The sequence below is a fragment of the Brachyhypopomus gauderio genome, chromosome 3, assembly GCF_052324685.1.
Source record: "Brachyhypopomus gauderio isolate BG-103 chromosome 3, BGAUD_0.2, whole genome shotgun sequence".
NCBI classification, from domain to species: domain Eukaryota; kingdom Metazoa; phylum Chordata; class Actinopteri; order Gymnotiformes; family Hypopomidae; genus Brachyhypopomus; species Brachyhypopomus gauderio.
This window is the reverse complement of record NC_135213.1, coordinates 20216005-20233326: the sequence shown is the minus strand read 5'-3', so window position 1 is coordinate 20233326 and position 17322 is coordinate 20216005. Positions and strand designations below refer to the sequence as shown.

The 17322-nt window shown below is 48.2% G+C and overlaps 3 protein-coding genes across 5 annotated transcripts in view; 1 reads left to right on the top strand and 2 right to left on the bottom strand.

Moving 5' to 3' along the window:
* Positions 1-887, bottom strand: part of arhgap23b (Rho GTPase activating protein 23b) — a 34513-nt gene extending 33626 nt beyond the window's left edge. The window contains exon 1 of the mRNA XM_077000160.1: positions 617-887. The gene's annotated coding sequence lies outside the window, so the exon portion shown is untranslated. The remainder of the gene's footprint in view (positions 1-616) is intronic.
* Positions 888-890: 3 nt separating this feature from the next.
* Positions 891-6436, top strand: LOC143510612 (kelch domain-containing protein 1-like). Of its 3 annotated transcripts, XM_077000167.1 has the most exons (14): positions 891-1026; positions 1290-1360; positions 1740-1860; positions 2313-2425; positions 2766-2850; positions 2923-3021; positions 3118-3192; positions 3460-3518; positions 3609-3690; positions 4813-4925; positions 5014-5086; positions 5161-5245; positions 5662-5741; positions 6008-6145. In XM_077000167.1, exons 1-13 carry the CDS (start codon positions 952-954, stop codon positions 5697-5699), a joined length of 1089 nt encoding a protein of 362 aa, XP_076856282.1. In that variant the 5' UTR covers positions 891-951; the 3' UTR covers positions 5700-5741; positions 6008-6145. The 3 variants fall into 3 exon arrangements, with proteins under 3 accessions (XP_076856282.1, XP_076856281.1, XP_076856279.1); XM_077000166.1 differs by lacking the exon at positions 3609-3690 and having other exon boundaries at positions 1740-1848; positions 6008-6436; XM_077000164.1 differs by lacking the exon at positions 3609-3690 and having other exon boundaries at positions 6008-6436.
* Positions 6437-7540: 1104 nt separating this feature from the next.
* Positions 7541-17188, bottom strand: LOC143510614 (LIM and SH3 domain protein 1-like). Its single transcript, XM_077000168.1, has 7 exons — positions 16948-17188; positions 14362-14456; positions 11755-11839; positions 8862-8969; positions 8135-8210; positions 7881-7966; positions 7541-7742 (listed from the first exon to the last, which is right to left on the bottom strand). The coding sequence occupies exons 1-7, from the start codon at positions 17014-17016 to the stop codon at positions 7569-7571; spliced, it is 693 nt and encodes a 230-aa protein (XP_076856283.1). The 5' UTR covers positions 17017-17188; the 3' UTR covers positions 7541-7568.
* Between the last annotated feature and the right edge of the window lie 134 nt (positions 17189-17322).

Genomic DNA, 17322 nt, shown 5'->3' with positions numbered 1-17322 from the left:
AAATTTAATTGTTCGGTTGAAGACAATGCAACCTAAAAAATACTACTTATCATATAAAGAATTGGTAGGCAACCGCGATGACCAAGGCATATGACTTGTAAGATTGCGACATCTATTGGCAGTCGCGGGTATTGACAATGCTACGTTGGCAACGTTTCAAGTGATTTTTAACGATCTTGTTCTAGCATTAAAATGTTTGTCGATATAGGATGCATAAGGAAATAGTCGGTTAAATTCTATCTTAAAACGATACAAGCGTAACGTGCATCATATCGACAAACATTTTAGGAGCTAAAGCATTTTCGTTAAAAGTCATTTGAATGGAACTTGATCGTTGTTATCTGTGATTTTTCCATCGCAGTAATGGATATGGCGGTTTTTATTCCGCTGTGTCGTAACACAGACTTGAAGTGCTACTATTAGGTGTAATTTAGTTACCACCGTGCAGGACACACTATGTCCACTTTAAAAGAAATCTGATATTACGCTCGTACGAGTCCAGCTTTTACGAGTTTTAGAAGTTTACCTTCGTTTGTGTTGTGTTGTCTCACTTTATAGGATAATCCTGTGTTTGGTTCGGTAAACATAGAGGACATGTTTCTAGACAGTCATTTACCTGTGTTTGGGGAGAAGTGGGACAGCTGAGATATTATGCGCACCTTGAAAACCGTCTCAGGTCAGATATATTATTTTGGTAGAATTACTAAACGTACATCTGAGCTGTTTACTTCCTCTTGGAGCAACTACCAAGGCAGAAAAACACAATTTGTTACAAGTCCAGAGTTTCTCGCTCTTGGCGCGCTTGTAGTGCCGTTTCCTGTTAGCGTGCTCATCCTGCACACTGTAAACAAAACGGCGAATTCCTGTTCCTGTTCACAGAGCTGAAAGGAGCAGTTTTGGTCATCACTCGTGGAAAGCAGAAACGAAACGCCGGTTGCTGAAACTGGACGTATGGCAGTTACACCGCGGAGCGACCACGTTGCTGTCCTGACAGGAAGTACGCTGTATGTCTGGGGTGGATGCCAGGTAAGTCGCCCCACACACCTTTACATCACATATATGCTCGCTGAAATATCCTACCAGGATCGTAAAAGTTATAGGGATGTAGGACCAGGGATAGATTAAAAAACGTGTTGGTGGCCCATTTGCTGCAGTGACAACTGTTTTGTTTTCATTGTCAGAGGTAATTTCTTTTCTTACTGTAATGTTTTAATTTGCCTTGCAAGAGAGTATCGCTTGCAATATGAACTGACAGTAGCCTACATATCTTTCTGGTTTGCCCTTTTCAGTATGCGGACGGTGAAGAGCTTGCTTTACCCAGTGATGAGATATGGATATATGATATGGACAGTGGACTATGGTGAGACTATACCTTTGTTGTTTTTCCTATGTGTCTTGAATTCCTGTGTTATGACTAGTGACAAACGGGCACGGATTTTATTAGTATTAGTATGTCATCTTGTCACATTCCCTGGCTTGTACTTGACATCCCACTTAATTAAAGATTTGCTTTCAGAGATGTCTTGCCACATATCTTAGTAGTATTTTGTGAATATGCCTCCGGCTTGTTCATGTTGTAACATCAGACAGGTAATGAAGACTATCCGTTACAAACTTTGCTTATGTCACCACTGGTAACAATACTAGATGAAAACAACCCTGTGTGTGTGTGTGTGTGTGTGTGTGTGTGTGTGTGTGTGTGTGTGTGTGTGTGTGTGTGTGACATGCGTGCGCGTCAGGGCTCACAGGGGAATGGGAGGGGAGGTACCTCCTCGCCTTTCTCGGACGTGTGGTTCCTTTCTCCAGGGTGTGCTCTATATTTTTGGGGGCTGTGACGGTGGAGGTCAGGTGAGCAACCAGGTGAGCTCTCTTCTTCTCAGACTGCGTACAGTGTGCCCAGCCTACCAGTGGCCAGGCTCCTACAGGCGTCTCACTACAATAGAAGTGGTTGAACGTGTTTGCCAGGACCGAAAGCAGAAAACCTGCCCGATAAACATCTATTGTGTGCAACTTGCTAGGTGTCATGCTTACAAAGATTTTTTGATTAGGGAAGAGACATCACACAAAATCAACCTTCGAGGCTGGGAAAAGGGTCTGAGACAAGAATGAGAATAACCACGGCAACTGTACCAGTTGCCGAGAAACAAGCAGTGATGGCTTAACACGCTTGCTTAGTTACGCAGACAGGTGATCCGTGAAAGTGAAATGGATTAGAATGTTGGCATATGCAGTTATATTATTAGATGATTTTGATCATTTGGTTTTAAATTTGAATTTTTTTGATTGAACTGCTTTCCTGTATGTTTTGGTAGATGTACCGTGTAGACCTGCAGGATGGAAAATTCACCTGGAGGCAGATGAGAGCCAGGGTAGGGAACCTACCATCCCCCAGAGACAGGCATTCCTGCTGGGTCTATAAGGAGAGGTACAGAAAGAAGCATGGAAAAGTTTTCACATTTGTCAAGCTTTTTGTTGATGCAGTCGTCTGTATAAACCCCACTGTGGCTGAGATCATATGCTTGCATTGGGAGTTTCAAGTGTGTTCAACTGTGACGTATATCTAAAAATAAAGCAAGCAATGAATATCCACTTATTAGCAAGGCAGCCTACTTTTGAGCAAAGAGATATAACCAGTTTCTGGTCATAAGGGATGGACTGCATGGTTGTCATTTATACACCCATCTGTTGTATTGTGTTTTGAGCTTAGGGATGTACAACAGATGAACTGCACATCTATTCTAAAACTGTTTTTGTTTTGAACCCAGGCTTATATACTTTGGCGGATATGGATGTAAAACAGTCAGCGAGGTCAACAACGTTAAGAGCTTTACAGTGAATGAAACATCATGGGTAAGGACAAACACGGCCAGCTCCAGACACCTGCTGAACTCCGTCTTACGAGCTGTCTCACGTTCTTTGCAGTCGACGGCAGGCGGGATGCTTTTCAGGTTCTGGGGCTGGAACAGTGAGGTCCACGTCTTTGAACCCAACACGGCCACGTGGACCGAACCACATACCCAGGTAATGTACTACTGAATACCTGCTACTGAAGAGTCCAGAGTAAGCGCTCTTGGTTCCTCAGGCGAGATTACGATGTGATGAGTGTGTTTGTGGCAGGGCTGGCCTCCAGAGCCCAGATCCTCACATGCCAGCGCTTGCCTTGATAGCAGGGGTTACGTCTGCGGAGGGCTGGTGAGTGGGTTAAAGCACCCCCCCCCCCCCCACCCCCGCTACTCACACGCACCCCTCCACATAACATGCCTATGTCAGCCATGGAATACATTCATTTTTAAATTAGTTAATTCATTCATTTCACATTTTGCCTTACGGCCTGGTAATTAGAAGGGGCATGGCAGATAGACTGGACTGTATGTTACAAAGAGTCCTTAAATATCACTGTGAAGAACTTAACATTTTTTTATTATATTAATAATATAAAAACCTCATTTCTGATTACAGGAAAGGCAGACTATAGACATCCACTGTTTGGACCTGGTCACGTGGACATGGACACACATGTGAGTGCCCCGTTTCCCTCTCTGTCTTCGTCCTGCTCTGGACTAATGAGTGACTCAGTAAAAACATCCCACATATCTCATTATGTCTAGTATGCAGCTGACTGGAGATCAGCCGTGCACATCTTACTGCACAGGAAGATTAAGGCAGTTGGCTAAAATCCCAACTGTACAGGTATCAGCGTTTCAGTATCCAAAATAACGTACCAATATGTTAATGGGCCTTAGAAAGTCCTGTGTGTGTCACTCACCACTTGCATCTTTCGGGGCAGATTATCAGCTGAAGAACACAGTTCTGTCACAGTCCTACTGTTTACTCAGCAGCTTTTGCAAATTTGTAGCCACAGTTACTATTTGCATGAAGTCACATCTCACGGAGCGTGAAGTGACACTTTCAGTTAATGATTCACGTGCAAAAGCAGCATCATTTCTACAGGGTACTCTAATGATGTGTGCAAAAGAGGGGTTAAAAGCTCAATCTAAATACCAAACTGAATGCATGATAGGTGAATAGTAATTCTTATTTTTATTCTTAGTATTTTAACAGTAGACACCCTAAAAGCACTCTGGACAATATAACCTTAATAAACCTTCATTTGAGTACTATTAACGAAGTCTCCAAGTTTCAGGAAACTTATCCTTATACTGTAAGAACTTACAGTAAGATATAGTAACAAGTATAAGCAAAATGGGATAAAAAACATTCAGAGGACATTAAATCTGTCAGACAGACACAGACTGCAGATGTTGGCTGGTGGTGGATCTGTTGAACATTGATCGGGAATTGAGCACTGTGGGGTAATAAGTTATTGTGCCATTTGTGGGCCACATCTGAGTACTTTTTTATTTAGTGGTTGGTATTGAGAATGTGTACGTTTGGTGATGTACGTTTGCCAGATTTTCACTTTTTCATGTACTCTAGACAGTTTGTCTAGGAACAAGAGTAACACTTCTTAGCAACCCAGGAAACATTGGTGAAATGGAAGCTTCCTAGCAACTCAGGAAGCACCAGTGAAACTGAAAGTTGCAAAGCAGCATTAGCGTGACATAGATACAGATCATTACATGGTTACCCAGATCATACGAAACTAATCCCAAAACAAAAATCTGAGGAGCATTTCAACCAATCACCCATCCACACGACATATTTGGTTACTCCATCAGCCTTACTGCTTGGAGAAAGTCTACTAGCATGAAACCTCTAATTCACACCTGGTGTGTGTGTGTGTGTGTGTGTGTGTGTGTGTGTGTGTGTGTGTGTGTGTGTGTGTGTGTGTGTGTGTGTGTGTGACCTCAGAATCCCAATGTCTGCTCTGCTCCCTGTGGGCCGTTCTCTACACACCCTCACCCCCACCTCATCCAGCACACTCTTCCTCTTTGGCGGCCTCAGCAGCTCTGGCCAGGTCCTCAGTAAGTTCAAAGGTCTCGGTGCACATCGCCACCATGCCCCCTCTCCCCCTTTTCCTTTCTTGTAAACGCTGCGAAACGCCCCGTCTAGGCGATGGCTGGGACTTCGACACCGCTACGGGGGAGTGGAGGGAGAGGCAACACCTTCATACAGACAAGCCCAGGTAGGAGAGGGGGTTATTTGGGGGAGAGAAAAGCCCCTTTGGGTGTACTGAATGGCTGCCCCCCTCCCCCCCAGGCTGTGGCACTCGGCAGCACAGGGCAAGGACAGCGAGGTGGTGGTGTTTGGGGGAAGCTGCGACTACGTCCTCATAATGGACTCGGTACGTATGCAAAGCGTGTAAACACAAGCACAGCTTAGCAATGGCACGAGAACACGAACGTGCAATGAAGCTGTTCTAACTGGTAGGGCCACAGGCATTAAAAGAGTCAGTGAAATGTGTGGGTGGCTTTAGGCTATGAGAGTGAGCCCAGGTATGCAAAACAAGCTGGACATAGGAATGTGGGCCATGCAAAGAGGATTTCAGCTTTCTGCAAAAGGGAAAGACAAACCTACAGCCCTGGCCCGTGTTGATAAAAACTTCATTGTTTTTACGCATGAACGCCCAGAAAGTGTAGCATCGAGTGAATAGTACACTCTTGGACACAAACACACAGCAGTCCCTTGACTCACACACGTGCCAAGCTTTCATTTGTCGTCTGTTGGAGTGCACTCAATCGTTCCTCACTCATCACTCAGGTGATGGTGGTGAGACCTCCATCTCGGAGTCACCGTAGTGATGTGCTGATGTTTCAGACCCAGCCGTACTCTCTGTCCAGGTAGGTCCCGTTAGAGAGCCCCAAGACCTCCGATATATAAAGTACATCCAGGAAGTCTTCCTTCAGATCATATTATTTTATTGTTTTCTTTAATTGAATCTGGCTACAGCATTTACACAGGCCAAGTTTAGTTTTTTAAATTATGTTTTGAGTCTACACAACCCGTACATGGGAATACCAGGCATGGCTGCTATAAGAGGGCTTGAGAAGGAATGTCAACCACAGTAGGGATCATCATCATCATGATCTCTTAATCCGTTCTTTAGGCTATGTGAAGACTGCATAGGCAGAAACGCGTGTGCTTTGGAGGAACACGTCTCGCGTTTGCCACCCAGACTCCAGGAGAAGCTTCACAAGAGGATGGTTTACTTCAAGACACCCGTGACACCGGACCAGAGCAGGCTGACGTGAGCGTTGCATAAAATCGTCCTTTACTGGATCGCTTGGACTGACTGCTGTTTGGGGTTCTCTGCTAACGTGCTCCTTTGCATCAGAGAGGCTGATCTCAGCAGTTTTGCTCTTGTTATGTAACGGGTTGTTACATATGCACCATGCACACTTTCATGCACTTTCATGCAAGTAATATTAGAAGTGCCTTGATTTTATCAGATCACAGGGAACTGTGTGGTAAGGGGTTATTTAAAAATAGTTTGGTGTAGATTTTTGATATAGCAAAAATAAAGGACTGAAACTTCCTATGGAGCAGACCAGATTTGTTGAAAACTATTTGCAAATATAATTAACCTAAACAAAAATTGCTCATCAGATCCTGGATGAGTTGCTGCAACCATAAAACAGTGGCAAATAGATTTTTTGAAGCATTAAAAACTGCAGAACCAGGGGGCTGTCTTGCTACAGACCCTCAATCACAGGGGTGTTCAAACCACTCAAACCACAAACCAAGAGCAACAACTTAGAAACACTACATTTAATCAACTGCTTTAATCATGAATTTATTATTCAATATAATTATGGTTTGGAATGCTTCTTTACAAAATAACAATGGAATGATAGTCACTGATCATGCTAATATATACTCACAATTCTATAAAATCTCAATTGTGGTTAGTATTTGTTTTATTTCAGAATGTCATTTTCAGTAAATTACTGTACCATATTTGTTTTTTTATATAAAACCATCTCTTTTTTTTTTTTGGTATTTTTGCCCTCCAAGTGCATTAAAAAACTCCAGAGGGCTTCCCCCACCCACCCGCAGTGCCATGACAAGCTCAACATTAAGACTTTGCTGATTAAGACGTTTGGGCATTGAACCTTGGCTGCTCATGAGACAGCTAAGCAACTGACTCTGACTACGTTTCCCAGCAGGCACTGCAGCCCCAACTTTGATTCCCACCAATCAGGATCACTCCAAAAGAAGTTGCCACAAAGCCTCTTGTCACTGAAGCAGATCTTTTGAATCCAAACTCGGAGAGCAGACGGAGCCATGATTTTCACACAAGGGCAAAGCAAATGCACAAGCCTGACAAACACCGCCACGCAGGGACAGGGAGAGCATCCTGGGGGTGGGGGGAGTGGCCGCTTGGCTGACAGGAACTGCTTTTACTCCAAGCACATTACCATTACTCCTAACTAGCTAAAGCTTAAGACACCAAATCAAGCTTCTCTTTCATTTTTTCTCATTTCATTAAAATCATGTTTAACAGATGGTGAAATGAATTTGGGGTAAAAAGAAACAAAGAAACAAACAACCAAACTCCGTAAGTGGGGATGGCACGGGAGCGGTTCCTCCCTCCTTCCCGTACCCCTCAGCTCCTCTGTTCTGCTCCCCCCCCCCCACCCCCCCCACCCCTCCCCCCCTCCGCTCGCTCACATTGGCTCCACGTAGTTGGCGGGCAGCATGCCCTGCAGGCCAGTGCGCTCCACCCGGCCGAACATCCAGCCCTCGTCGATCTGCTGCACGTCCAAGATCACGTCCCCGTCGGCGAACGACACCTCGTCTTCGTCGGCTGCCACGTAGTCGTAGACGGCTTTGTAGCGTTTCTGCGCGCACACACACAGGTGGAGGTTTAGCTCTTAGTTGCAGCGGAAGTCAAACTATTTGAAGGAATATATCTGCTGGTTTATTAACACCAAGGGGTGCTAAGGTGAGAGAGCAAGCAAAGAGGTGAAGTTCCCTACCCCGCCACTAGGGGGTGGTGGAGCTGCAACAGAACGCGTAGGCTGGGGCTCATAGTTGTAGCTCTGAGGGCTGGCAGGCTCGTAGGCTACACACAGAAATGCATTCACAAGTATTGGTGTAGTGTTTAGGTATACACACACGCCCGCCCACGCGCGCACACACACACGTGCATGTGTTTTTTTGTGCCATGTCACAGCTGTGGCTATACAGATTATTAACTATTATATTGGTTTATTAGTTACTGTATTATTACCTTTATTGGCATTGCTCTCAGGGGGCGGGCCCTCTCCTCCCATTCGGGTCTTTTCAAAGTCCTCGTGATACTTAATCTGATTGGATGAGAAACAAACATCACAGCGATGTGACGGTGATGTTGCATGACACTAATGAATTCTAAACACAAGGTGTCAGTGTGTCCACCAGCGCGGTCAATCCCCACTACTCTGCACTTGGAGCTGTGGTCACTTCCCTTTAAGGAAAAATTCAGCTACGGTCACCGGAAATGACATCTCAGCACCCTCATCCCCCCCCCCCCCCCCCCCCCCCCCCCCCCCCCCCCCCCCCAAGCGATGGGAGGGTTGCTTGGCAACGAGCCATGGCACATGATGGTGTGTGTGCTGCGGGAGGGAACAGCGGAGGTGGAGGCAGAGCGAGGGAGAACAGGAAGTGGAGTTGATGGGGGAGGAGACCTCACTCTGCACATCCACCTCGGTTGACTTCTGCGTCATATACTAACAAAAAACAAAAAAAAAATGTCTTTTTGAGAGAAAAGAGGGACAGAAAGTGATTGAGACAGGAAGGTGAGGGAGGAGTGAAAGAGAGGGAGGAGGGAAAGATAGGTGAACGTGCCTCGACAAGTTCTCACCCTTGAGTAACGCCCCTACACAAACCCTCCCGTAACTGACTGGATATTAGTATGTTGACGTGGTTTTTAAGAGGCGAGGCGGCAGCTCACTGGCCTCCTCATCATGGCCCCTTACGTTGCTGATCTGGTCCTGTGTTTTCTTGACCCTCTGCATCTCCGGTGTGTCGGCCACCACGCTGAAGCCCTTCCCCTTGTTCTTCTCAAAGTCCTCTTTGTACAGCACCTGTGAAGGACACCCAACAAGACACCCAACAAGAGTTCAGTTGCCTTCTTACCAGTTAAGACGTTGGACCTGCCCCCCCCCCCCCCCCCCCCCCCTCCATGGGCGTACAGGCCTAAATGACCTGAAACAAGGAAAATGTCTTATAAGGGCAAACTATGAATAGGTATGTGTGGGCTGCCCGAGTTAAGTGGTGTGGTCTCTGCGCTGAAAAATATGCTTCTGATATGCACTTACACACACTCCCTCCACGTATGCTTTATACATATGTGCATGTGTGCATGTGCAAGCATGCACACACAGGATGTGCGTTTAGTGGCAGGACTGCAGAAAGACCTGAGTGAGTATCTGTTCTAAATTACACTCAAGAGTTTCACAGGCCAGTGGAAGTTCAGGTAAACTTGTCTAACAATGCCACATCTGAAACACAGATAAAATACATTCATGAAACCGCCCCTCTAAAAAAACCTTCAAAACAGAAGCGACAGTGTCTCTCTGAAGAACTTTGCAGTTCCACCTTTCACAAAGTTCCGTTACTTGCAACCCAACTGTCTGCCAGCCAACAGAAACGCCAGTGTCCTGCAGTAGCAGCTACTGCTTTGTGAAAACAGGCCTGGCAGTTTCACATCTATTGTGGCTTTAGTTTACTGCTCTGAACAGTCTTTACTCTAAACTCTTCCTTTCTGGAGGTCTGGTGCATCACAGTTGCTACACTGCTTTCACTGCAAGCTGACTGGGTGATAAGGATTCGAGTTCAGCTAGTAAGCTGGCAAACAGCGAGTTTATTCTTCAGCCCCCAGCCAAAAGAGCCATATTGTGGGTCACAGATGAATTATTACCAACAGTCTATGGCCTTGCTGGGTTACTGTGGGCGGTCTACATAATAATTAGAGTTTATTGAGGTGTGAGCAGGGCTTGGGGTGGGGGTGGGTTGGCTCTGACCAGCACCCACAAAACTGCCCACCAAAGTCCAAAGCCGAAACAGAACGAGTACAGACCGGCCATTCCTGTGAGTGTCTCCTGACTGAAACACCCCAATGCACACAAACCCTCAAACACCCACATGCTTGGCTGGCTGACACCAAATTACAGGCAGGGGGAGAGAAACACACACCACACACACAAGCCCCTTCTCTTTCCCTAATGTCTCCCACTCTCATGTCCGCGGCCCCCTCCCCCCTCACCACATTTTTCCCTCCGAACCGGAAATTCCCCACAAAACTGAGGGCTGACCCAGGGGTGCGTGGACGGCCCCACTCCCCCACGACCTGTAAACAAAGGCCCTAAAAAGAGTGAGACAGAGGAAAGACCCCCTCTGCCACACAAGTATGCCAAAAATGATGAGCAACGGCACTGCTATGAGGGTCAGCACGCTTCCGAGACTGCATTCTTCGCCTGTGCTCTTTATGGGTTTCTGCTCTCTATGAAAGGCTGCTTGGAAAAATGGATGAAAAAGGAAAAGAATGTGTGTATGTATAATGTCTTATGGCTACCTCCAGAGGTGCAAAACCAAACAAATAGTTTTTTTTCAAAATGAGTTTTTTTGGATCATGGTTCTGAGGTGAATGAGAGTAGTCCTTCATTCCCTCCCTGTTAAAACATCTCGCCTTCTCTGATAGTCATCCAGTTTGGAATGCCGCTCATAATTACTGCAATTACTGCAGTCCCCCGCGCTTCATCCGTGTTGTCACTGTGAGGTCATGCTCAGATTCCCATGAAGATACCCAGGACTTTACTGACCCGAGCCTTAAAGACAGAATTCATACCCACCATTAACTGCCTGCAGATAAAAGGGAGTTTCTTTCTAAAATGAAGGACATGACATCTTGAACAAGTAAATCCGGGTCGGAGGAGGCAGGGGGGCACCAGAAGAGGAGGTGAGAGACGGGGAAAGGAAGACCGGCGGGGAGGAGTGCGGTGTGGAGAACGGGAGGGAACAGATGGAGCTTACGTCTGCTACGTGGGGTGTGTGACCTGGACTCCACACTGGGGTCACACACAGGCCCTGGGTGTGTTCGGCTTGTGTCATCGCAGTCACGCGAGTGTCTCTTTGGGACACACTGCTACTCAACGCTAGTGGAGAGTGGCTTATATCGACTCTACAGTGGGACCTGGGAGGGGGCATTCACTGTCCAGACCGAGCAGGGGGTCAGAGGTGAGTGGGTGGGGGTGGCAGGGTTTTAGAGATTATGGAGAGGCCGTCTGCTGGTGCTTCCTGCCAAGGGAATCCAATTGTCGTCCCAGCGGGACGGGTAGATCAGACAGCACAGGAGACATGGGGAGAGGGGGACAAAAACTGCAGTTTTGCATAGAAACTGAACAGCCATGCGAGCTCCGTGAACCCTTAAACAGTCCCCATGTCCACAAACGTTGTGATCCCACGGGATCTTCTGGGATCAGGAGCAGAGCGTCAAGCAGGAAGTGTGTGTGGATAGACAGGGAGGAGGGATGGGGTGGAGGAGGGGCTGGTGCAAAGAGGAGCGAGTGAGTGGAGGGGGAGGAGCATGGATGTGTGAGCAAGAGGAGGGGAAGGAGCAAGGAGGGGCCAGTGCGAGGAGGGGCCAGTGCGAGGAGGGGCCAGTGAGAGGAGGGGCCAGTGAGAGGAGGGGCCAGTGCGAGGAGGGGCCAGTGCGAGGAGGGGCCAGTGCGAGGAGGGGCCAGTGAGAGGAGGGGCCAGTGAGAGGAGGGGCCAGTGCGAGGAGGGGCCAGTGCGAGGAGGGGCCAGTGAGAGGACGGGCCAGTGCGAGGAGGGGCCAGTGCGAGGAGGGGTGGCAGGAGGGCTACTCACCTGGCTTTGCACCTTGCTCTGCTGCATGAGGCGCAGGTTCTCGGGGGTGTCGGCCACGCTGGTGAACGAGGTCTTGGGGTAGTGTCTGTTGAGCACAGATAACGAAACCTCAGTGCGGTCAGACTCACACCCACTCCCGACCCGAAGGAACGCGCTGGCCGCACGGGCCGTCCGCTTCCACAGCGGCAATACAGCCCGGGCCACGGCGGGGTAGAGGGGAGGGACAGAACGGGGGAGCAGGAGTGGCGTACGAGCACGGCCCCTGCAGGGGCAGACATGCTAAGGCACGTCCTTCTGAGCACTTGAGCTGTCCAAACTCCCTACTGGAATTTGGGTGCTGCAGGGGAGATAAGGGCCACTTCTGTGCACAGTCGGCGGACACCTTGGAGTCTCCTGCAGACTGCTGCAAAGAAGGGACACGTGCACTTATACAGGGCATGCACACGTCCAGACACACGCACACGTGCATATTCAAGCTCTGATGCAGTGGGACCCAGGCTCAACTCAGAACAAGAGGACACAGGCGGTTTTGTGCGTGCGAATGTCTCTGTTTAAGTAGAACAGCGCATCAACGCACGTCTCTAAATCAAGCATAGATCTTTTTATAGACTTCAGCATGTACTCCGCCCTGCCTGTTGTAAAGATAACATTAAGCTGCTCGACGGTGATGGATAATATAAAAACGTATAGCCTTGCATGTTGTTAAAACGACTCCTTCAGAAGTCCCTCCGCCCTGACCCGCGAGCATTTGGACGGAGCTCAGTGGCATTCCTGTCTGGGTGCGCAGCTGGGATGAACAGAGTGGTCTGGGAGGAGCAGGAGGCTGGGCCGGGCCAATGCCGTCAGACCAGAGCCAAGCGCCATCTGACAGGGGAGGAGCGCTCCAGTTTGAGCTCAACCCCGACCCCAGTTACTGTGAGCGACTCTCGCACAGGCGCAGGTGCGTCGGGAGAGAAGGTCTCACGGTGCTGGCACTCGGCGCCTGTGGATCAGCGCCTGTGGATCAGCGCCAGCTCTTCTCCCTCAGAGTCCCGCCATCCTCAGGACGCTGGAAGCCACGGAGCACTGCCACAAGTGGAAACCTATGTTTTTGGATTTTGTTTTGAATTTTTTTCTGTTTGTGGTGTGCCTGAGTGTGTCTGTTTGCAAATGTGGGTCTGTTTCTGTCCTGCTCTGACCTCCTTACACTGCAATAGCCTACAGGGTTTGGGTTGGTAAACAAACTATGAGCACAAAGACCTTATTCACCGGAGGAGGGGGAAAAAAAAGAAAAAGAAAAGAAAGAAAGCCAAAGGAAAACAGAACCGTCCTATTCGGCGCAGGATAAACCAAACAGCGGGGATGCAGACACTGCAAGCAGCCGTTGCCATGCCGCCCTGCCCCTGGCAACAGGTTCAGCTCGCGGACTCAGACACTGGGTGGCCAGCCATGCGGAGTAAACGTGAGTAGTGCTAAACGTCCCTGCGTCCTCCAGAATGGGGGTCTGTGGGGACTGCATCGCCTCACCGGCCCATTGTGACGTGGTGAAGAAATACCCTAGATCTAAAATGGACCAGGTGGAAATGAGGTCAGAACGAACCTTTGCGTCCGGCTAAATAAAGCCTGCTGAACTGCTGAAATTAAGATCTCTCTTTCTCTCTCTCTCTGTCCCTGTCAGTCCCTTCACCCACTCTTTTTAAGAAGGTAAACAAACAAAGGGCACATGACTCATTGTCAGAGATGGGCCAAAGTGAAACTGATGTTCACAGCCTCTGATTCAACTCTGAAGACAAAATGGCGTTGGTCAGGTGCCGCGACATGGAGCCGCAGGTGAGCGTTGCAGGCCCGCCCGAATCTGGCCCTTGGCGAACTGCCCTTTGCGAGAAGATTGGGGGACCAGTTGGGCCCTGGTGGAAGCTCTCTGTGGAACACCTTCACTTCACCAATGCACCAATTGCATCATTCTTCTCAGCAGAACACAACATTTGCCTGAACTGCAACTGTAGACTGGCACACAATGAGCTCCACCCCCTAGAGAAGAAAGAAAAGTGACAAAGGGCACTTTATTTGGCCAGAGTTGGCCGAGACCTCCCTGGAGAAGTGAGATCGGCTGCTGTGGAAGCACCTATGTGAAAGGACGCTCTCTACACTTCCATGCGAAAGTAGCAGCCTGACCCTTTAGTCAAATACCATCTGTAAAGAGCTTTTTATGTGCTCAGATGCGTATCAGGAATAGAAATAAATAGGGAAAGTTCATTTAGTTTGGCACACATACAACAAATCCTCAAAAGAGCCGGGTTATGTAATACAAAGTGTTTGTTGTCCTGAGGAGAACGAGTGAACAGGAAATGGGTTTTTGGCGCATCCCCCACCCCAGAGCCGGCTTCACCATGCAGGCTTAGTGTTGTCCACGAGCTGCCGCATCCTATCGAGTGCAACCAAACTCGTACGCTTAAGTCAGCACAGAAGTAGCCAGTTAACGTGCCAAGTGTCGAATAATGGAAGCAGGATCAGAATCCTTCTGGGCAGGGCCCGCGAGGAAACCCCCGAATCAGGCACCACTTCCTTGGGAGGGTGGACTGAGAAGACAGGTGATGGACAGGGAGAAGGACAGGGAGACCAGCTTACTGGCTGCAGTAGGGTCTCTTGTCGAAGCCTTTGTAGTTCTTCATGTTCAGAGTCATTTTGCAGACCTCACAGCTGAAGCATCCTTTGTGCCAGAACTGCAAAAGACACACAGACACAGAGAGCGAAAGACAGAAACACTTTATTAGAACAATACTGGGAATGTTGGCATCAATACAAAACACTGTATAGAAGCTGCTGAGTGTCCTTGATGTAAGGGAAAAATTTGGTGCACTCAGGGGGCCAGGGGACCTCTGACCAGCACCATTAAGGCCATAGCCAAGCTCCATAACCACACTAACTCCAACCAGGGCTGCTGACGTCCGAACTGTGGCTCACTGACAATTCTTTTCTTTTTTTTAATGTAACATTCTGACCTTTGACCTCATGCCTATTTTGTGTGGTATGTAACAAAAACCTAGGCTATTTGCTAAATACACCTTCTCTAATTTTCTGAGGAGGTATTTGACCTCTACTACAAAAGGTCGCCTGTATCTTAAGCCAAAAAAAGGCTTGTGTTCTGAGTGCTATACAGACACCCTTCAGGATGTATAAGCACCATGACACATTATAAAAGCCCCCCCCCCCCCCCACACCCCCGCTCCTTTTGGACAAGGATTAGGTCTACACCCTACGCATGGCCATTGAACAGTAAAGTGATAGGAGGTGAGAAGTGGTACCTGAACAAGGTCTCCTCATCTCCTCTTAAATCAGGCCACTGCACAACCTGTGGGGAACTGTGCATGCAGACCCCAGAGTCACCTCAACAACTTTTCACACTGACAGCAAAGACGGCATTAGTCACTACCCAACACACTCAGTCTGAGTCCGAGCGCAGTATATGAAATTTGGGAAGTCCCTATAGCGAGAGACAATGAGCGCTTGGTTGGACTTATGACTAACAGCTTCCTACTTTTTCTTTTTTTTTTAGAAACATGGCTGGTGATTTGAAGAACACTCCCCGGTTTATCCATACAGGGCCCTCGTGTGCTCCTTTCTCCAAATTCCTGTGACCGACACTCATGCCAGACATCTGACTAGCTGTCAGGCCTGTCTATTGCTCCAGATTTCATGATCCCGCGCCCCTTTCTGTAATCCCACGGTCTGTGAGAGGCCGGGGCCTGCGTTGGACAGCAGTGGGACCTTCTGGCAGGCTGTGTAACACCGGTTCATTCCACCGCTCACTGCCAGCACCCCCCATCCAGCTGCAACCGGGCCCTGCCGCTCCGGACCCGCAGTGCAGATACTGGTCGTCTCAAAGGGGGCCCGGCTGGGACAAACCCGGCCGGCTACGGAGAAACCATTGCAGCGTGAAGTGAACTGGCAACGACAGCATCAGAATGTTCCAGTGATCAGGAGAGAGGAACTGGTTCCGGTCAGCTGTTCATGACTAACAAACCACGCCATGCAAATGTGTGTGTGTGTGTGTGGGGGGGGGGGGGGGTTGCTTTTATATCCTTGACAGTACAATGAATGAAGCACAAGTAGGTTCTGGATTGCACATGTTGCACAATCCAACAGGTTGCGTCGCCCTAGAAGGCAGTCGTGGCAAGTTCCTCTTTTTTTGCTATCTACATTCAAATGTGACACCAGCTAGGGCTTTTGATAAGAGAAACTTGCTTTTCAGCAAAAATACTACTCAGTGTTTCTATGTAAGGACTGTTAGGTCACGGCTCTGTTTCCATGTAGCCACAACACGCTCACACCAAGCTCTTTATAAAAATACTCATTTACACAAAAATACACTGAAAGCCCGGAAAGGGATGTGTTGTCATAAACCACAAGTTAATAACACAGTTCTGCTGCTCTGCATTGTTTGAATCCATAGACTGACTCAGGTTTATAGCGTCACATCTTACTCTATATTCAAATATCCCAAGCAGCAGCTGTAGTTTCCTGTAGTTAAGAACTGTAACACGAATGCTGAAACGCATTCGGCCTTTACAATACAGGACAAAGGATTTGATGTGTTCAACACAGGAATCACTCGAATTAGTATTACACGTTAGCTCGTCTTTTCTGCACCGCCACATGATTCAGGCCTACTACACTGGCGAGCGTATATTCTGCAAATGGCAACGCCCACATTTCCCCTTAAACACTAACCGAGACGAGTCGCCACACAGGGCATCCAAAAGTGAGCGCAGATAAACGCGGTGTAAGCTATGCGTCCTGTCCAAAAAGTTCAAGATGCAATCCAGACCTCCCCCAAAAAAATCTTTAACGGAGAGACCTCGCTGCGCTGGGGCTTTCTGAAACGCTGCTTCAACAGGAAGCGGTTGAGTTACGAAGTTACGAAGTCAAGCCAACTCGGTCAGACTCAATGATCAGACTCATTCAGTTTATTCACGGGAGATCGCGTGATTTTATTATCGATCGAAATATATATCTATGGAATAGCTTCTGGTAGTAGCCTACTCGGAAGTCAGTGTTGGATTGAAACTTAACATGGCACGATCAAGAGGAGTTCTTGTTATCAACCAGTTGTGCGACAAGGAAAGGTTGCTTGGTATTGGTTGAGTTGAGGATTCAGTGAGGTATTTTAGTTATTCTTTTCTGTAACATGGCGAAATTGTAGGTATCACTCACCTTGTCCAGACAATTTACTTTTTCCGTGGGATAGACAATCTTGTCACATCTGCTACATAAGGGATTCATGTTCTTCTGCGTACGTTTTCCCTGTAAATAGTGAGAAATACGTCTGTAACGATCCCAAACACGCCGATCGATCAGTGCATATAAATAAGGAGGCAAAAGGATGTTGAACACGACCCTCCCGGGTTGCCAACGTTAACTACACCGTCGCTCTCTGGATTGGGCGCGGGCATGAACCACCCCCATGCACGCGCGTACTGTGATGAGTGGGCGGGGTTTCGGGCGATAAGTGGGCGGTCCGTGATTCTTACAAACCCAGTAGAAGGCGCTCACAGCACCATATAAGGACTACAACAGGCGTCAGCCCAG